The 22,010-nt window shown below is 43.6% G+C and overlaps 1 protein-coding gene across 3 annotated transcripts in view; it reads left to right on the top strand.

The window, feature by feature from the left end:
* The window catches only part of GBF1 (golgi brefeldin A resistant guanine nucleotide exchange factor 1), a 1,570,387-nt gene that overhangs the window by 280,429 nt on the left and 1,267,948 nt on the right, over positions 1 to 22,010 (top strand). For all 3 annotated transcript variants that reach the window (XM_069240539.1, XM_069240538.1, XM_069240540.1), the window contains one exon: positions 4,953 to 5,109. In XM_069240539.1, the coding sequence (XP_069096640.1) occupies positions 4,953 to 5,109 (157 nt within the window). The remainder of the gene's footprint in view (positions 1 to 4,952; positions 5,110 to 22,010) is intronic.

The raw sequence follows: 22,010 nt of genomic DNA, 5'->3' as shown, positions 1-22,010 counted from the left end.
CCACTGGGCTAGCCCAGGGACTGTCAGAGTGCTCAATCACTCCCAACTCCAGCATCTTTTGGACTTCCACATTGATGCTTTCCTTGACTTGGTTAGACTGTCTGAATATTTTATTCTTGACAGGCATACTGTCTCCTGTGTCCACATCATGAGTACACTGGTGTGTCTGACCAGGGGTCAATGAAAAGAGCTCAGCAAACTGCTGGAGGATTTGCCTCCAGTCAGCCTGCTGTTGGCCAGAGAAGGTGTCTGAATAGATCAGTCCATCTACCGAGCCATCTTTAGGGTCAGTGGAGAGGAGATCAGGGAGAGGTTTACTCTGCTTCCTGGTCCTCATCTGTAACCATCAACATGTTTACATGTGCCCTATCGTGAAAGAGTTTTAGGCGGTTAACATGGATCACCCTCTTGGGGGTCCTGCTAGTGCCTAGTTCCACCTGGTAGGTGACCTTTTTCTCCAGAACTGGGTAAGAGCCACTCCATCTGTCCTAAAGTGCCCTGGGGGCCACAGACTCCAGAATCTAGACTTTCTGCCCTGGCTGAAACTCAACCATAGCAGCCTTTTGGTCATACCACAACTTCTGGAGTTGTTGGCTAGCCTCAAGGTTTTTCTTGCCTTTTCCATGTACTCTACCATCCTTGAACGTAGGCCTAGTACATAGTCCACCACATCTTGTTTAGGCTCATGGAGAGTTCTCTCCCAGCCTTCTATTTCATGAGCTAGTTGTCCCCTAACAGGATGGCCAAACAGAAGTTCAAAGGGGGAAAACCCTACTACCTTCTGAGAAACCTCCCTGTAGGCGAAAAACAGGCATGGTAGGAGGACATCCCATCTCCTTTTGAGTTTTTCAGGGAGCCCCATGATCATGCCCTTCAATGTCTTGTTAAATCTCTCAACAAGACCATTGGTTTGTGGATGGTATGATGAATTTGTAAGTTACCTCACACTCAATCCACATGTGCTTTAGGTAAGCTGACATGAAGTTGGTACCTGTGTCAGAAACCACCTCCTTGGGACATCCCACTCTGGTGAAAATACCAATGAGTGCTTTGGCGACTGCAGAGGCAGTAATGGACCTAAGGGGAATTGCTTCAGGGTACCTAGTAGCATGATCCACTACTACTAGGATATACTGGTTCCCTGATGCTGTGGGAGGTTCCAGTGGACCCACTATGTCCACTCCCACTCTTTCAAAGGGGACCCCCACCACTGGAACTGGAATTGGGGTGTGGCTTTTGATGGCCACCTGTCTTACCACTGGCTTGACAGGTGGCACAGGAGACACAAAACTCCTTGACCTTCTGGGACATATTGGGCTAGTAGAAAAGGTTGACAAATCTCTCCCATGTCTTGGTTTGTCCCAAATACCCAGCAAGGGGAATGTCATGGGCTAACGTCAGAATGAACTCCCTAAACTTCTGAGGCACTACCACCTCTTAGTGGCACAGGTTTAGGATCTCTTTCCACAGTGTAAAGGAGTCCATCTTCCCAATAGACCCTGTGGGTTCCACTGAAATTTCCTTTTTCTTGCTCAGCTGCTTGCTGTTTTAGGCCTTCAAGAGAGGGAAACGTTTCTTGCCCCTTACACAGCTGTTCCCATGAGGGTCCCTCTGGGCCCAAGAGCTCAACCTGGTAAGGCTCCAGCTCCATGGACTCCGTTCCCTCAGGGGATAGAACTTCTTCCTGGGAAGATTGGTTCTGTTTCTTTTGCTGTGTTGAAGCTGGTTCCCCAGTGTGCTTTCCTTTTCTCTTGGAAGGTTGGGCCATTATTCCAGACTCCAACACTTCTTTTTCACCCTGTGCCCTGCTCTGTGCCCTTGCCTTGACACATACCAGTTCAGGGATACCCAGCATGGCTGCATGGGTCTTGAGCTCTACCTCATCCCATGCTGAGGACTCAAGCTCATTCCCTAGTGACATTCTACTGGAATTGCAGAGGAGACTAGCACCTGTTTCCGTCCAGTGACCCCCTCCCCATTCTAAAGTTACCATTGCCATGGGATGGACTTTAGTTTGATTGTCAGCTTTAGTGGTTAGCAGGGTCCCAGCACACTTTCAGTCATAACTGGCATCAGCAAAAGGCAAAAGGTCCGGGAGTAACCATGCCAAGGAGGCATTTCCTTACTACGCAGTTAACTTATCACATAAACCATTTAGAATTTTTAGCTGTGTTTCTTGCCCTAAAAGCCTTTCAACCTTTACTCAAGCACAAAACAGTCTTAATAAAAACAGATAATATGACAACAATGTATTATCTCAAGAAACAAGGAGGAACACATTCACCTCAACTGTCCCTTCTAGCCCAAACTAGATGGAAATGGGCAATTCACAATCCAGTTTTCTTGCTAGCGGAATACATCCCGGGGATACACAACCAACTAGCAGACCTACTAAGCAGGACGCAGCAACAACCACACAAATGGGAAATTAATTCTCAGTTACTTCCACAGTACTTTCAAATGTGGGGAACACCAAACATAGAACTTTTCGCATCAATCAAAAACGTGAAATGCCGAAATTTTGCATCCAGACTTCCACACCCTCAGTCCAAGGGCAATGCTCTATGGATCAACTGGTCAGGGATATTTTCTTACGCTTTTTCCCCTCTCCCATTAATTCCATTTTTGGTCAGCAAACTGCGTCACACTTCTCTCACTATGATACTCATAGCTCTAGCGTGGGCACGACAGCACTGCTGGTACATGACACTTCTAGATCTGTAAGTAGTACCACATCCCAAACTTCCAAACCGACCAGATGTTAACACAGCACAAAGGTCAAATCAGGCATCCCAATCCCAGTGTTCTCAACTTAGCGAAGTCATAGAATTTGGATATTTACACCACCCATTATAATGTATGGAAGTTCTAAAGCAATGCACGCAACCCTACAACTAGACAATGCTATGCTAACAAATGGAAACAGTTTGTTTTAAAGCATCAGTACAGGATATTGTATGCTACCTGCTTCATTTACAAAAAGCAAATCTAGCTTTTTCCTCTATTAAAATTCATCTTACTGCTATATCAGCTTACTTACAAACCATAAAACATACTTCTCTCTTCAGTGTCCCTGTCATAGAAGCCTTTATGGAAGGACTTAAGCGTATTATTCCACCAAGAACCCCACCAGTTCCTGCATGGAATCTCAATATTGTACTCACAAGATTAATGGGACCACCATTCAAGCCCATGCAGTGATGTGAGATACAGTTTCTCACTTGGGAAGTTGCTTTCTTAGTAGCAATTACTTCATTAAGAAGAGTAAGTGAAATACAAGCATTCACTCTCAAGGAACCTTTTTTCCATGTACACATACATAAAGTGGTACTTAGTACAAATCCTAAATTCTTGCCAAAAGTTGTTTCTCCTTCTCACATTAACCAATCAGTGGAATTGCCAGTCTTCTTCCCACAGCCAGATTCAATTGCTGAAAGAGCTCTTCGTAATCTTGACCTTAAAAGACTATAATGTATTAGATCGATAGAACTAAAGAGTTTAGGAAAACTGAATAGCTTTTTGTAGCTTTTCAACAGCTCCATAAAGGAAATCCTATCCCTAAACAAGGATTAGCTAGATGGATTGTAAAATGTATTTCGACATGTTACATTAAAGCAAAAAGACAACTTTTAATAACTCCTAAAGCACATTCCACTAGGACAAAAGGTGCTTACATGGCATGTTTAGGGAACATACCAATGGCAGACATGTGCAAGGCTGCCTTATGGTCCACTCCACATAAATTTACAAAGCGTTACTGTGTGGATGTATTTTCATAGCAACAGGCCAATGTTGGCCAAGCAGTACTTAAAACTTTATTTCAGAGCACTTCAACTCCTACAGGCTAGCCACCACTGTTTTGGGAGGACTGCTTTTTAGTCTATGCATAGCATACGTATCTGCAGCTACACATGCCATTGAACGGAAAATGTTACTTACCCAGTGTACATCTGTTCGTGGCATGTAGTGCTGCAGATTCACATGCACCCTCCCTCCTCCTCAGAAGCATGTAGTTGTTTCAGTTTTTATTTGTACATTTGTATATATATTTACATTTGCATGTACATTTTATTTACTTACTACATTTAGTTGTACATTTACATTCTTTCACTCTATCACTCCTTCCTACACCCTTCTGCGGGAAAACAATCTAACAAAGGAGTTTATGCCCATGCACACTATGGCCGGAGTCACTTGATCCTGTGACTCCAAAAAAGACTTCTTCGAAAAAAAAAAAACTTGTAACACTTCGGGCCCAACACTAGATGGCGGAATGGTATGTATAGCATATGAATCTGCAGCACTACATGCCATGAACAGATGTACACTGGGTAAGTGACATTTTTTTATATATATATATATATATGTATAATTTAAGCTCTGCATTGCTTTTGTTTCCACTGTTTATATTGCGCCAAATTCCTATAAAGCATATGAAGGATCCAAAGAAAAAAGTCTCATGTAGTTAATTTTCATTAGTTAATTACTAATAATTGATGCTGTTATGTGAAATACCTCAGTCACATGAGAGGTATTATGGTGAATGAGTCCTGCAGGACAACTGTTGCATTTTAGTATGAGTACCGTGGTCCTCGTAGGCAGTTAGGGCTGTCTTTGTATTGGTGACACGTGAGAACAGGTGACTGCATTGTCAGGATTACTGCTGTCCTAGAAGTAGATATCAGTATATGGTAAGTGGTTGTAGAAGAGATCTGAAATGTTAAGGAAGGTTTGGTGAATACATCGAAAATAATGGCGATGGTGGAGAACAAATTTTAAGTAATGAATGAAAGGCAGTTTGAATGGGTATAGCTGATTTCATCTGCAGTTATATTCAAAATTTCAAAGGTTTCTTTTTCATTGTTATATATTTTCTATATGTGCTTTTGAAAAGCTATGCTCTTAAGTTTGTTTAAAAAATAACCATGGGGTTTCCATTTATATTTTCGCAGCTGAAAATGAGAGCTGGAGGAATGAGTGACTCTTCAAAATGGAAGAAACAGAAGAGATCACCAAGACCACTGCATCACACTAAAGTTTACAATGGGATGGAAATCCATGCTCATCAACCCATCACCAGTGGAACCTCTTTGACCACCAACTTTACAGGTTAGTAAACTTGTCTCTATTCGAGGAATAGTTATGGTTTCTTTGTAGCCTCACATGTTATATTAAGATCCAGACATCTATTGACAGCAAAGTTGAGGTTTAAGGAATATAGAACATTATCTTGATTACCCTTTTCTTTATTGCAATAATACATGCATGATAATATGCTGATAAGAAGCAAATGTTTAGGGCTTCACTTTTTTCTTTTTTTTCTGCCTGACATTTTTGAGGAATGCAAATATGGATTGATGTTGGTATGAGCAAAAGATAGGCCCTAGTGGGTCTTTTCAGTATTTGTAGCATTGATGGGTCAGCATCCATTCCAGCTATAGTCCTCTTCAGACCCTTATTCCCCAGAACAAAAGTGGTATCACGGCAAGTCTTACCAGAAAACGCTTTCTGATGGATACTTCTAACTGTAGATTACTCTCCTTTAGAATATTCTCAGGCATCATACTGGATCTGAAATATTTTTCAGCATAGGTTCTCCACGACATTAGGTGGTGGTGTTCGGAAATAAATCTTCTATTTATATATGAAGGAAAAGGTGGATCTTTTTTAGGCTTGTAACGCGTTTTGCATTTTTATTATTAATATTTTAGATATTTTAATGTTCCAGAAATTTAAGTGTGGAATAGAAGCTGGAGGGTGTGTAGAATTGTAACCTTAATTACATTTTCCTCTCAAATATAAGATATTAAGCCTCTGCTTTGGAACTCGTTTGCCCTTTCTCAATGGGTGAGTGAGACCATAGAAAAGGGGGCTCTTCTCAGGAGGTTACTGCCCCCAAGTTGATAACTAGCTACCTCACTTCTGTGATGGGGGTCATCGAGTCGGAAATAGGAAAGGTGGAAGCCACCCTAGAATCAACATTTGAGAAGACAGGGAAAGGAGTGATAGAAGTAAAAACTCCTCAAGTAAACTCGTTATCAAATAGGATAAGAAATCCCTGTGTTATAAGGCATAAGGATCCGCGAGCTGACCAAATTAATTCTATAACCCTGAGAGCCCCCCCACTAAGAGAGTAGGCAATTGACTTCTCCTTACATTTTAGATTCTTTTATAGATTCGGCCCTGCCCATCGTATCTGAAAAGGCTCTAGTAGAAATAGAGAATAGTAAGGGGAAGTTACAATCTAAACTACCAAAGAAACCTGCGGGGAAATAGGCAAGAGATATTAAAACCATGAAAATCCCCAATGAATTCCTTAATCATATTGATAGCCAGCTAGGTGATATAAGAGAGCTATGCTCCTTGGTTGTGGAGAAGGTGGCTGTTCTTGAGGAGAAGGTTGCCTCTATATCAGTGATAATGAAATCTGCACAACCGAGGGCGGAAATTGAGTCTAGCTGTACTGACTCTCCATGTCCATATATCCCAGCTACTCTATTAAATTACAAAGGTAGGCAAAACGTTCCCCTGAATTCAGCCACAAAATCTTTGAATTCTGTGGATACAGAAAAATCCACAAATAGGTTGTTACAGCGGGTAAGAGACAAGCAAGAGAGTTGTGAGGGTCAGGTCCCCATAAAACCCCAAATACCATACCCAAAGATTCCACTGGTCTGTGCTCCATATGTCATAATTTTGGAAAATGTGCCCACACTAGGAAATTCATGTCCGGAGTCTCACACATCCTTGTTAAATAAAGTCACACATTGAGTTGGGAAGTTTTTGGGGCAGAGGCCTGATATTTTTAAGGATATTATAACTGTGAGACGGGTCCCTTGGTTTGGCACATCACTTAAAACTTTGCAGGGGGATTGTATAATTATAAATTTTAGAACTCCCCGAATAGTTAATATCTTGTACCAACATCACTCAACCACAATGCAATCTATAGGATTCATAAAAGTCAAATGTTAAACTGAGTTTATTTTACCTCCAGCCCCCATTAAATTTCTTGATTCAAATAGTCTCGAAGTACAGAATCCCAGTCATTCTGGTGTATCCAAGCCATATGATACTGCCCTGACGCTGTCTAATAGGTTTGAGCCCTTGGTTTCTCTAGAGCAATTAGATTGACCATTAGTAACAAGGTCTCACTCAGAGAACTCTGAGACAAATATATTACACCAGCCTTACCTGCAATCTGAGGGAGTTCCCAGTAGGGATTATTTCCTGGAATGTGGCAGGATTGAAGTCAAAATTGGGAAACCCTGATTTGCTGGAATTAGTGACAACCAATCTTTTTATCTGTTGTCAAGAGACATGGCTCATAGAGCCGCTGCATGTTAATGGCTACACTATAAACAGTGTTCCTGCAACTAAATCCCCCACGGGTAGACCCAAGGGAGGATTAACCACCTTTGTATCTGTAATGGCAAGGGGTGTGGAGGTGCGTGTAATGGGCACATCCCCCTATTTTTTGGCTCTAATTTCGAAACTTTTGGAGCCATTTGATGTGTTGTTGGTTAATTATTACAATAATAACTTTGACCATTCGGACACTAGTGTGACTGATAGCCTTGAAATGATAATACACCAGGCCTTGAACACAAGTAAGAAGGATTTAAGAATAATTTGGGCTGGAGATTTTAACATCCATCGTTGTGAATTAGAGCTTTCAGATTGCTGTGGGCTCTATGACGAAAATGATTGTCCCATTCAACACTTCAAACATTCCCCCTATGGGAACGCTTTAAATTGTTTGATAGTAGCCAATTTTCTGCTCTTCCCGACTCCACTAGTAGCGGGGGTACCGACATTTATAGGAGGTGACACCAAAACTACAATTGATTTTATCATTTGTTCTAAAGAGCTTATCCCCTTTTTTGGGAAATTCAGGGTGATGCTAACTTGTGTTAATGATCATAATCCGCTAATCATAGAAACAAGTTTGGAATTGAACAACGTCTCAAGAAAAGAGAAGCGATATCCAGATATGAAGTTCTCTGTTTGTAAAGGCATGACTATTAAATGTGGGAAAATAGATAGTACATTTTTTTCAAAGATGTAATTGTGAACAAGTGGACTGATGTCATGATAACTTTGGGTGAAAATATTCCCCCTCATGAATTTGTTCATGCTTTTTCTTCCTTCACAAAGTATATGGCAGAAAATTTGCAGCGTCCTAGTATAGATAAAGAGAGTGGCCCCCCGATGGTTCAACCATGCATGCACCTCTTTAAAGAATTTGAAGAAAACAATTAATTTTTTCCCTCAAGATCGACAGGCTATCAAAATCGCAAGAAAGGGATATAAGGATGCACTTGCAAGCAGAAAGGCCGAACTAAGGGACTCTACTTGGGAGGATTTGATAGAGACCAGCAAAAATAGAGATACAGCTGCCTTTTGGCGAGTGGTTAATTCTTTACTGTTGAATGATAAGGTCACAATGGCCACGGACACTGTCATCCCAGCACAAGCTTGGGTGGACTATTTTTCAAAAACTTTTGCAATAGAGGACAATGCATTAAAAGATGATACGAGTTGCTTTATGGTTATAAATAACGCCCTGATTAGTGTGGCCTTCAGTAACACTATAAATGTAGTTGATGTAAAGCAGGCTATTCTAGATTGCCCACCGGAGAAACCTGGCCCATACAGGATCCCAGTCGACTTACATAAAGTGCTACCAGATTTTTGGGCACCATTGCTTACTAATGTTTTGCGATCTTGTATGACAGGCCCATTAGTAGATACCTGGAGAGAGGCGATCATTGTCCCAATTTTTAAAAAGGTGGATATCGCCGACCCCTTGTTATCGGCCAATCTCTCTATTGGATAGCTCGGTAAAGATTTTAGGCCGAGTGATCCTAAATAAGCTGGAAAATTGGGCAATGGAGACTAATTGCCTCTCAGAAGTGCAATTTGGGTACCGACCAGGGCTGGGTACGGTTGAACAAACACTCAATCTGACCTTGATAGTACAGAAATAGACGAAAGTCAAAAAAGGGTGTGTGCACTTACCATTTATGGACTTATCATGTGCTTTTGATACAGTTAATCAAGAGAAATTGTGGATGGTCATGTCAAAAATGGGGGTGGACAAGGATATAATTGTCTTACTCGGCAGACTCCATGCATGTACCTTAGCACAAGTTCGTTACTCCCAGGAGGGTGATTTAACAGAGAAGTTTTCTTCATTAAAAGGGGTAAGTTAGCGCTGTGTGCTGGCCCCCTTTCTTTTTCTTCTTTACATAAATGGACTAGAGAAATTTCTCTGTGAGATGGGGAAGGACTTTCCAAGCATTAATAATTCCCCAATTCCAGTACTGCTTTATGCGGATGATGCTGTACTCATCTCAAGGACAGCAAATGGTCTTCAAATTTTATTGAATGCTTTTAATGCTTTTATGGGAAATTTTGGTCTTAAAATTAATAGATCAAAGTCATTTGCGATGAAGAGTGGGCCAAAGCTAGCAAAAACTAAAAAATGTATTCTGGAGGAGGAAGAAATATCTAAGGTTACACATTTTATGTATTCGGGGGTTCCTATTGATGTTGATTTTAATTGGAGGTTTTTAGTAAATGTACGCCTAACACAATTTCAAAGAGCTATAGATGCCGTTTTTAGATTTTAAAAAAAGTTGGGGCATAAACCTATAAAAGAGGTGATGACTGTATTTTCTAGCAAATGTCTTTCTATCGCGACATTTGGAGCAGGGGTTTGGGGCTATGCTGATTCATCAAGTATCCAGGTTGTAGAAAATAAGTTCCTAATGAGGTTATTAGCAGTCCCGCAGTCAACTTTGGTAAAGTTCTGTCATGATGAAGTGGGCTTGAGGGTTATATCCGATTACATAAAGCTCCAACCAGTATTACTCTAGTAAAAAATCTGGGCGAACCCGGAAGCGAATTTATGTAGGATGGTGATACAGGGCTGCCTCTTGTTAACAAGATCATTGGATATACCGTGGCTTAGATATGTGCGTTCTCTGTTTTTATCCCTTGGAGTAGGGGAGTTCTTTTCTAAGCCGAATCTTATAACAAAGCGGGACATAAAAAAGGTAAAGGATATATATTGGCAGCAAACATGGGACGCAAAGTTAAATTTATGTCTAGAGAGAAACCAGGAGACGACCCAGCCTCCGCAATTACAACCAATGCTATACCTGGTTATTACCAGTTCTGAGCGTCAAAAGTTTCTACTTACCAGGTTACGCATGACTACATTGCACTACCTGGTAGCGTTTCCTTCCTGTGGAACTTGGTTTAAGAATCTTCCACTATGTTGCTGTGATGAAAAATCATCTCAAAGTACATTGCACTTTATTCTTTTTTGTAATTTTTATATTATACCAAGAAAACGGTTTTTACGTCCTGTTCTTTTAGCTAAAAGTATTAGAACTAGCCAGCTTGCTTATTCGTATTTGCACAAGTTGGGAGATGAAGAGACAATACAGGCTATGTTAAATTATATACATGCTGCTTTTGGAATTCGGAACTTGTATTAATAATGTTTTATTTGCTTCCGAAGTTTGTATGGCTGTATTTATTAAATGTCTTTAATGGTCTATCTGTACCGAAAAAAGTATTGAAGAAGAAGAAATCCACTATTTTGCCCTGGAAGTGATGGTTGGAGCCATATAGCCCCCCCCCCCCCCCCCCCCTAGTGTGTTTACGTCAGTTCCTTTATTTTCACACTTTTTTTATGGGGATCCAGAGCTAGCTTCTAACTTTTTCGTGGCAGTTAATGATGTTTCTTTACAGTGTGCAAAGAAACATGTCCCCTCCAAAACCTACAGGGTTTAAACCTTTTAAGGACTTCTGAAAACAAATGTCAGTAACAGATCCCCAGGAGGGGCATCTCTGGTGTTTGGGTATGGGCCATGACTCCAAGTTGTGCGAGAAGTGTGCTCTGGTGCAGTTGTAGATAATTCTGAAATCTGAGGACAAGCTGTATGTTCAAGCCACAATAAAATCATAAAAATATTCCCATACCTGCAGGTCTAGTGACTTGAATAATCTACATGACCCAACTGTGGCATGCTTCACCCGTAAACTGGTCTCGAGTTGTGTGATCCTTGGCACGTATTTTGTTTTAGAGAGCCCCATCTTTTCATCATTATCACATATCAGAGCACCTTTAAATATGCAAGATCAGTATTTCTGCTATACAAAAGAAAACAACTGTGTGATTTAATAGATTAACCTTTTGCTCCATGTATGAGTCTAGTGCACATATAGGGTACACATGACCCCTTAGTTGGCTCTTAGGTCACTAATAGCATTATCATCAGGGCGGGTGCAGGGATGCTTCTCAGTTAAAGCATGATGTGATAGCGCACTGTCATTTACAAACAGCACATTTTCCATTCAAATGTCCACAAATATTCCCACTAATATGCATTTTTACTGACAAAACTATGTAGCATATACGCAATAATTTGTGGAAATTGGCTTTCAGCAAAATATTTAGCATTTGCACATCACTAAGTTAAGGGTTCTGTTTTGTTTATCCTATTAAAATCTTTTTTCATCAGTCACACAAAATGTGCTTTCACCTCACCTGAAATATATTCTGAAATGTTGGTAGTTTATTTACAAGATATTTAAATTTTGTGGGTTATAAAAAAAAAGCCTTAAATTTCAAACTTTGTATAGCACAATTGTCAAGATAATTCACTTTACAAAATCCTCTAACTTTGCAGTTGTAAAAAGGCCAGCCTCCAGGATAAAATGAGCAGTGTTTTGTAAGAAGGCATAAGCTAACATTTGACCTCTTGTCCTTGGCACAGCAAATGTGACAAGAAAAATACTAGGTATCTTTATTGCTCATTCCCTTTCTGTATGACCAGAACACCAGTTCTTTGTCAGCTCACCCGAACGGGCCGGTAGGCATTTAAAATAGCTTGCCCCAATAAAATCTGACTCGCTGTTGTGAGTGGGTGAGTAGATTTGTCATGGACTGATGTCGCTTAGCACCCTTGAAATTCTTGTAAGGCCAGGTCCTGCTCTCAGTTAAGGACACTGACCCTTCCCTACTTTGGGCCGTTCCCACAGCAGGTCGTCATGGCTATGCAAGTATTAAAGTAAGCCCAGATCCCAAAAGAAGCACAAGAATTCCAATTGGGCCTCGTCCCAGCCTCTGCACTCCCCTTCTGAGAAGTTAGGATGTCGATGTGCCCCTCAGTGTCGTTTCTGATTCGCCTACTGTGGAGCAGATTCTACAGATGATCCTGATACACCCCAAATTCCCCGCCCCGTTGGAAGTGACACAGCACACTGAGGCATTTAAAGTGGCCATGCTTTGCTTCTTCTGCACTCTGATGGCTCCTTCTGGTGCGACTTTTGGCCTAGTGGACGTGCTTCGGATTCAGCCTTAAATGCAGAGTTTTTGTCAACATCCAGCACCACAGTCTGTTGTCTGTTCTTGTTGTATTGATGCAGACCCTGATGCTGGAAGAGTATGCCAATTTCATCCATTGTTCTCTCTGACATCTTGACTGAAGTTCTGTCCCAGTACAGTTCAAACACGCCTGGCCCACTACACTCATGACTCGGAGAAAACAGTGCCTTTGCCTAGAAACCACCCTCCAATGCTTCAATAGCTGTTCGGATTGGATTCCAGCCATGGCTGACAAGCTTTTGGTGATGATGGTGGGGTTCAAAACCTCCCTGCAGTATGACAATGACAGTTTTGTTTGACAAAGGCTCTGTTCTCCTTCTGGCACTTGCATGGCAAAGTCAGCTTCATTCCCCATAGTCATTAGACGCACGGCTGAAGTCTTAGATTTGCAGCTGCCTTCTTTCGGGGTAAAAACTAACGTCCTCTCAGATGTTAAACACTCCGATTGATCTAATCTGAATCTGCATTATAAGACATGGCCGCTGAGATCTTTGCAACACTCGCATAGGTACAGACTATTCAGGGTGGCCGGGATGCGGGCCAGTATGCCATACAGCTACATCTAGATACAACCAACTGTTTAGGCAGAGCATTTGACACTTATGTGGTGCTCCAGCGCCACACATGGTTGACATCCATTATCTTTTTGGGACATGTTAATGCCTCACTCATGGATAGGCCATTTGACGGGTCATGTCTTTTTGAATGGAAGGCAAACTCCATCCTCCATTGCTTCAAAGGGAGTAGAATCACTGTGTGCTCCCACGATCTCCCCAAACCTGCAAGGTAGTATCCCCAACAATTTTGCACCTTTCAAGGCATCATTAAGGGCTTTGCCTACAGGCACAGTGAAGGCCCACCACCCCAACTGCTAGCATCCTGGCCTTTTTGAGATGGGGATCCAGAAGACAATGTTTAGGCTCAAAGGAACAGCAAACTTCACAGTCTCAAGCCCGTAGACACTAGTCACTAGCTGACATACAGAATCCTGTGGGATGCAGGATCAGTCACTTTCTCCACAGGTAGCAAGCCATAACATTTAGCAGGTGGGTCTTGTTGCTATTTCATTCCGTCCCACTGCATCTTTAACCCACATCAGAGGAGCTTTTGGAGGACCATTTATCCATTTTGCTGCAGGAATTTAACACTCTTTTGTGGAAAGGAGCCATAGAGCATGTCCAGGCCTCAGAAATGGGAACTGGGCGCTATTCCTGAATTTCATAGTAATGAAAAAGTGCAGAGGCCCTTGTCCTGTTTTAGATCTTTGCCCTCTCTTCTTGAAAAAGGACAAATTCAGGATGCTTGCCGAGTTTCTGTCTGTCCTGGATCCATGAAACTGGATAGTAGTGTTGTACCTGCAGAGAATCGATTTCCTTATGCCCATCCTGAAGAAATCTTATTTCCCTCTCCTTGTCCTGGAGGCCCACAGGTGCTACCATTCATTGAAGGTGTGCCACAAACATTTTCTGTTTGCATCCTGCTCTTAGACCCTGCCAGATGGCACATGCAAGGTCTGTGGGATCTGACATCTCTGTGGTCCAGCACCTTAGGAACCTGTCAGATTCCATTCTTGTTTCTTAAAGTAGACTGCACAATATATGCAGCAGTGGCCTCTTGACCAGTGGCAGACCCCTATCCCAATCCCACCCAGAGCTAGTGGTGGTGTCAGGTGCATCACTAGTGGGGTTGGGAAATCATCTGGGAGAGGTGGAGATCAGAAGTCTCTGGTCTCCAACGAACCCCTCCCCCCCCCCCCCTCTTCACGTCAGCCCGATGGAGTTGCAAGCCATTATTGTGGTGGTGAATGTCTTCCTGCCATCTATCAGCAAGAGTCTGGTTTGGGTTCTCAAGGAGCACTCCACCATCAAGTGGTATTGCAGTATGCAGGTCCGGAGTCCTGTGCCGCCAAATCCTTGGATTCTGGAATTGTCTGGATCATTAGGGCAGTTCCCTGATCTTTCACCATCTGGTGGGATCTTTAAAGTCCAGGTTGGACAAACTCAACCAGTAATGCGTAGCGGATTATGAATGGTATTTACTCCCAGAAGTGGTATAGGGTGTCTTCAAGCGGTGGGGTGAGCCCTGGCTTGATCTCTCCGCCACTGGTGAGACCACACACTGTCAGCACAATTATGTGTTGGAGTTCCAAAAAAGCTATCTTGGAGACTCATTACGTCTAGAGTGGAGCGCATGACTCCTGCGTGCCTTCTGACTGCTACCACTCCCGCCCTTGTTCTGAAGAAGGTTAGGAATAACCAGGTCAATCATCCTTTCAGCTCTGGATTGAGAGTTCTGTATGCCGTCCTGCACAATCTATACCTCCACGTGTGGCGAATGGGTGACGTCAGTTGACTGCCTTTGATCTCCCAAAATAGCTGGTGTCATCCTGGCAGTGAAGCGGCCTTTGCCAGAGACAGTTTGCACTGGATGCTGGGACAAGTTTGTGGCTTTGTGTGGTATCCATAACACGGACCCATTGCAGGTCAAGCTGTTTGATGTGCCTACGGTTTGTTTTCTTTTGCTGTGCAAGGGCTGCCAGTCGATACTGTTAAAGGGTTACTTGTTGGCATGTTTAGTGTTCTTTTGCTTACCGGACCAACCGTCCTTATTCACATCAATGGTTGTGTGCTTTCTCAAAGGTTAGAGCCAAGGGTTTTCATAACCCTTTGTGATAAGACTGTAGGACCTTTATATCTTCTTTAATTTCCCTATGTGTATACCTTTTGAGTCATTGCACTGTTGTCCCTTGACTTCAAATATACGCTTTCTCATTGCGATTACCTCAGCTCATCATGAGTGACCTTCAAGCTTTGTCAGTTCAGACCACCTCTCTATGCCACCTTCTTTCCAGACAAATTAGTGCTGAGGACTAGAATGGCCTTCTACCTAAAATTGTGACTCCCTTTCACCTCGGACAGTGCATCGTTCTTCCTATGTTCTTTCCCCCACGTCGCCTCTTGAAAGAGGAGTGTCCATTGCTTACACTGCAACAGAGTACCCAGTTTTTACATTTATTGTTCAAATACCATTGTTTGGGTAATACACTCTTTAGGGGGTTTTCTGGGGCAAATAAGGGCAAGGCAGTTCAGAAGAGGACCATATCCAGATGGATATTCCGGTGCATTAAGAATCTACTCCTATTGCTTATGTAAGAAATAACAGAAATCTTACGTTGGAATCATAATCTTCTGAATGTGTAGACCCTCCTAGGACAGGTACATGGTCCCTTTGGGGATCGCATGTATGGTGGCTGCTCTTATATCAAGACAATTTAACTGAAGAGTGCCATGGTCAGTATGACCTACTCCTTCGTCTAAGGAGTTGATTTTTTTTTTTTTTTTACTCTTAAATGAGGATTATCCTCAACAAACAGGTCATGAAGAATCTCCACCTGATAAGTGTGACTGTATTAGGCGAGAAACATGTTGACCATGACTAGCAGTTCTGTAGTGTAGGGAATACCCAAACACAGTTCTCTAAATCTCTAATTAGAGTGGTAGGCATCCATTTAGCTGTTGGTAGGGAACCAGATCATTGATTTCTGTACCCCTCTCTTTTTTTTATTTTTATTTTTTATTGTTTTTAACCTTGGCAGGGGTACCAGGTTGTGTTAAAGATAGCTTTTTTTGGTCACCTTTAGCCACTTTTATCAGTTTTCCCAGCACCTCTCACATCTACTCACTACCGGAATTCTCTCTTTAAAAGATCTCTGGCAAAAAGCCTTCTAGTAGGGCCTGTCAGGCATTCCAGTGCCAGCCTGCAGAAGAGCAGGGCCAGGTGATGAAGCATGTCACCCAATGGTGAGTGAGGGCTAGTGTAAGACTAATGCATATGGTGACTGATAAGACCCTTGTAGGAAGTTGGCTCTGTATATACTATCTCAAAGTTAGAGATAGTGTGCATAGAGTCCAAGAGTTCCCCTTAGAGCTAAGATAGTGGCAAAATTAGATAATTCTAATGCTCTATTTTGTGTTAGTGTGGTCGAGCAGTAGGCTTATCAGAGGGTAGTGTTAAGCACTTGTTGTTCACACACAGGCAATAAATGAGGAACACACAAAGACTTACTCCAGGCCGTTAGGTTTTTATATAGAAAAATATATTTTCTTAATTCATTTTTAGAACCACAAGGTCAAGATTTGAAATAAATACATAAAATGCAAGGTACTTCACACAGGTAAGTTAGGAACTTTGAATTAGAGCAGTAAAATACACAGTTTTAGTTAAAATGGCAATACGCTATTTTAAACGTAGACACAGTGCAAAAATCAACAGTTCCTGGGGGAGGTAAGTAATGGTTAGTTTTTCAGGTAAGTAAGGCACTTACAAGTCTAAGTTCCTGGGCATAGGCAGCCCACTGTTGGGGGTTCAAGGCAACCCCAACATCACCGCAGCAGCAACACAGGGCCGGTCAGGTGCAGAGGTCAAAGGAGGGCCAAAACACACAGGTGCCTATGAAGAACAGAGGTGCTCCGGTTCCAGTCTGCCTGCAGGTAAGTACCTGCGTCCTCGGAGGGCAGACCGGGGGGGGGGGTTTGTAGAGCACTGGGGGGCGTACAAGTAGGCACACAAAAAACACCCTCAGCGGCACAGGGGCCGCTGGGTGCAGTATGCAAAGAAGGCATCTGGTTTGTGATAGAAATCAATGGAGGGACCCGGGGTCACTCTAGCGGTGCAGGCAGGTCACAGGGGGGCTTCACGGGCCAGCCATCGACTGGGCTAGGCAGAGGGTCGACTGGTGGTCACTCCTGCACTGAAGTTCAGTTCCTTCTGGTCCTGGGGGCTGTGGGTGCAGTGCTTGGTCCAGGCGTTGGGTTCCTTGTTACAGGCAGTCACGGTCAGGGGGAGCCTCTGGATTCTCTCTGCATGCGTTGCTGTGGAGGTCCAGGGGGGTCGTCCCGGGCTACTCACGAGGTCGCAGTCGCCTGGGAGTCCTCCTTATAGTGTTGGTTCTCTGGAGCTCGAGCTGGGGGCATCGAGTGCAGAGGGTGAAGTCTCACGCTTCCAGCGGGAAGAATCAGTTCTTTGAAAGTTGCAAAAATGTTGCTGTAGGTGAACAATGGCGCTGTTCTTGGGAGCTTCCTGGTCCTTCGGGTTTCAGGGCAGTCCTCTGAGGCTTCAGAGGTCACTGGTCCCTGTTGGATGCATCGCTGTTTTCTTCGAAGTCAGGAGACAAGACGTCTCCGTCGTCTTTGCATTCAGGTCAGTAGTCCTTTTTCTTGGTTCAGGTTTAAGGAATCTGATTTCCTGGGTTCTGGGGGGCCCCTAAATACTAAATTTAGGGGTGTGTTTAGGTCTGGGGGGGCAGTAGCCAATGGCTACTGTCCTGGAGGGTGGCTACACCCTCTTTCTGCCTCCTCCCTGAGGGGAGGGGGGCACATCCCTAATCCTATTGGGGGAATCCTCCAATCTCAAGATGGAGGATTTCTAAAGTCATTGGTCACCTCAGCTCAGGACACCTTAGGGGCAGTCCTGACTGGTGGGTGACTCCTCCTTGTTTTTCTCATTATCTCCTCCAGCCTTGCCGCCAAAAGTGATGGCAGTGGCCGGAGGGGCGGGCATCTCCACTAGCTTGGATGCCCTGGGTTGCTGTAACAAAAGGCATGAGCCTTTGAGGCTCACCACCAGGTGTTACAGTTCCTGCAGGGGGAGGTGAGAAGCACCTCCACCCAGTACAGGCTTTGTTCCTGGCCACAGAGTGACAAAGACACTCTCCCCATGTGGCCAGCAACATGTCTGGTGTGTGGCAGACTGGCATAAACTGGTCAGCTTACACTAGGAGTCGGACTGGTATTCAGAGGGCATCTCTAAGATGCCCTCTGGGGGTATTTCACAATAAATCCCACACTGTCATCAGTGTGCATTTATTGTGCCGAGAAGTTTGATACTAAACTTCCCAGATTTCAGTGTAGCCATTATGGAACTGTGGAGTTCGTGTTTGACAAACTCCCAGACCATATACTCTTTATGGCTACCCTGCACTTACAATGTCTAAAGTTTTGCTTAGACACTGTAGGGGCATAGTGCTCATGCACATTTGCCCTCACCTGTGGTATAGTGCACCCTGCCTTAGGGCTTTAAGGCCTGCTAGAGGGGTGACTTACCTATGCCGCAGGCAGTGTGAGGTTGGCATGGCACTCTGAGGGGAGTGCCATGTCGACTTAGTCATTTTCTCCCCACCAGCACACACAAGCAGTGAGGCAGCGTGAAGGTGCTGAGTGAGGGATCCCCAGTGTGGAATAAGACATGCTGCAGCCCTTAGAGACCTTCCCTGGCATCAGGGCCCTTGGTACCGGGGTACCATTTACAAGGGAATTATCTGGGTGCCAGGGCTGTGCCAATTGTGGAAGGAAAGGTACAGTTTAGGGAAAGAACACTGGTGCGGGGGCCTGGTTAGCACTTCTCAATCATAACTGGCATCACCATAAGGCAAAAAGTCATGGGGTAACCATGCCAAGGAGGCATTTTCTTACAACCCCCTACTCTAATTGGTGGAATGGAGTCCTTTCTTTAGGAATAGTGCATCTTATTCCAGTTATAGGCTCATGTAGGGAGATTGATGCGCTGGACCCCATAATTCTCCCTAGTTTTGTATCCCTACATTTTTGTTGGTACTGATTGTAGTTCACCTTGTGTACAACAGTAACCTGGAATTATATATTACCTTTCATTGACCACAGTTTCAAAATGCCCATATCTAGATAGTCACTGGAGAAGGCTCTGGAGATTCTAGACATCTGCGTCAGTCCAGGGATCACATTGAACCTCCCTATTACCCGTCATTTTAATAGAAACAAAGTATTTTAAATGTCCATAAGTGGCCTCTGTCCTTGCGGTCTGGTAGCGGTCTGCACTAGACTTCAGAGACAAATTATTTTTTTCCTTAATATTGGCGAAAGTAAAGAAATATTGCAAAGTACCAAAGTTGAGTACTGTAGTCCTGTTAAATCACTTTCTCTTTTCAGACCAGATGTTAAGCAGATGTGTGAGCATGCTTTCTTCTTAAAAGCGAACTGAATGACACAACCTGAATAGAGTTGAAAATGGCAAGGTATGCTGCCTGAGTTGACAGGGTCTTTTTTTAGCACAAGTGGGGCCCCCACCATTCCATGATTTCCTTGACGTTCGGAACATGATGGTGCCACCGTTTAACTTTACATGCATAAAGTCATTCCATGTATACACCATTTATTTCATCGAAAGTGGACGTTCTGCAATCCTTATCCTTCAGTAGTACCTGTAATCTGACTTCAACTCCAGTTTTTCACAACTTGTGACTTCTCACTCTGATGCGCCGATTGTGCCTTATTTTTGCACTGTAGCACATACTTTGAAGTTTGGCCTGGTGTAAAGCACGATTTTTACTTCTCAATAGGGGAAATGATTATTTGTACATATATATAAACTTCCAGCCCCTCCTCAAACTGGCTTTTTGGAGGACTCTTTCCCAGTTATAAAGATATTCTGTATCCATTTAGTTAGGCTTTTTAAGATGAAGCCTCTTTTTCCATCCATGAAGAAAATTAACATAAAGTATAGGTCTTTCATGGTAAGACTGACTGTCTATGCTGACAAATGGCATACGTTTTGTGTGTTGCTTGGAATAGCAATAGGAATCAACTTCTCAATGGAAAAATAAATCAAATTATTAAAATCAGTATAGAAGGAAGTGTTTCAAAATAGTGTTCTCTAATTCACTGGACTAATTACTGTATTTTATCAGGTTTACTAGATTGTTACTACAAATTGTAGATTGTTTGTTGGACATTATGAGCAGTCTTCCTCCAGAAGAGCTATATACAGTTACTGTGTTGGCCCATGAACAGTTGCACTTTTAAGGGAATTAGTTCATTTTTTTCTGAAACAGTAAATGTGTTGCCTTCTTAACTCCCACGGAAATTAATTCAGTAACTTTGGCCCATTTACTTATAGCATTCTACCTTTACATCTTGAAAATATCAAGACTCATGAGGAGTATCTTGCTAAGAATTTGGCTGACAGATCCAACATCACTAGTAGTAATGCTGTGTAACGATAGGCAGATTATAGAAGTTGTTCCTTTTTCTAAAAGTAAACTTAATTTGCATTTTGTTCTAACCTAATACAAGAAAAATATGAACTGAAAAAGAGCAAGTACAGTCATGATTTTCATTATCCAAGTCTCATCAACTTGAAATGATTATAAAAGAATGTGTGTGATCAGGGGATATATCATCAATTATTTGGTGCCAGTGTTATATTATTAATACTGTGATCATAGCAGTCTTGCCATTTTGCCCAGATCTCTTGACGCGTATGTGGGCAACTGTAATCTTGGTACACAGGTGTCTCTAGTAATCTGCATCTACAAAGCCCAACTTTCACTTAAGGAGGCTTGGTGCGTCTTATAGAGACTTCTAGTTGCGAATTCCTTACCTTAGAATTTTCCCCCAGGCGTCAGACTGGATCCAGAGATTTCGTTCTTCGAGCAATACCCTTGGGCGTTGGTAGGTGGCATTGGTTGACTCCGCGGGCGTCGTTGGCGCTGTGATGACGTCGAGAGTAGTACATAGACGCCTCCTCAGTGCAGTGACGTAATTTACTTTCTTTTCTTTCCGCGCCACGTGCGGATCTGGAGAGAGCTACCCTGGTCTCTTTTTGACCAAGTTAGATGGTTTTGTCAAGTTTTTTGGTGAGTTTGTGGTACGTCGAGATGTCCCTGAAGACCGGTTTCAGGCTGTGCGGGGACTGTCACCGCATGATGTCGGTGATGGATCCACATCGGGTCTGTTTGTGGTGCTATGAGTGCGACCACAACCCAAAGTCATGCTCTGAGTGCCGGCCCATGCACCTGAAGGCCTTGAGGGAGCGGTCTCTCAAGGTCATGGGGCCCAGCGCTTGTCTCCGCCTAGGTCCCGGTCTTGCTCAAGAGGAAGGTCTCGAGACTGTTCATGGAGCCACTACCATTCTTATTCCTCCATGTCTTTGGGCACAGGTAAGAAGTCATAGTCGAAGCAGTCCCGTCGCCCTTCGACTTCACTCCGTCACTCAGCTGATGCGACGCAGGAGGAGCGTCGATGCACGTGGGTCAGCTCCTCACTTCCCCAAATTTCCGGGAGCCGGAGCGACCCCTGCCCCATTAAAGGAGTTTTATAAGGCTGTGCGCATCATTTTTGGGAGGACCGACCCCAATACCGTGCCTTCAGGCCCAAGGGGTTCGAATGAGGGGCCCTCTGGTTCTGCACCGGAGGCTTTGGCTCTGGCCACCCAGGTCCCTTCCGGATCCACTTGCAGGTCCGCACCGACACTGGTCATACCACTGAGACCATCCCCGGTGCTGGTTCGATTGTTGACGATCCCGACATCAGAGGTGCCCACCATCGACGTTGACCCGATCATTTTCCCCGACGACTTGGCGTCGGCCGCCGCCGTCTCTATCTTCAATAGGGCCTGCTCACCCCAGGTCAGATTTGGAGCCTTTTCCTTATGGGTACGAATTCAGGGAAGGATGGGAGTGGTCCTTTGACCCTTTTAAATACCAGGATGAGCAATCTTTGGAAGGGGCACTGGAATTGGGTGAGGCCAGTGGACTCTGCACTTCTCCAGACGCTTGCCTGCTTTCTCCTCCTAC

This window comes from Pleurodeles waltl, chromosome 6, assembly GCF_031143425.1.
Source record: "Pleurodeles waltl isolate 20211129_DDA chromosome 6, aPleWal1.hap1.20221129, whole genome shotgun sequence".
In the NCBI taxonomy this organism is placed as follows: domain Eukaryota; kingdom Metazoa; phylum Chordata; class Amphibia; order Caudata; family Salamandridae; genus Pleurodeles; species Pleurodeles waltl.
This window is presented reverse-complemented; position numbering and strand designations above follow the sequence as displayed.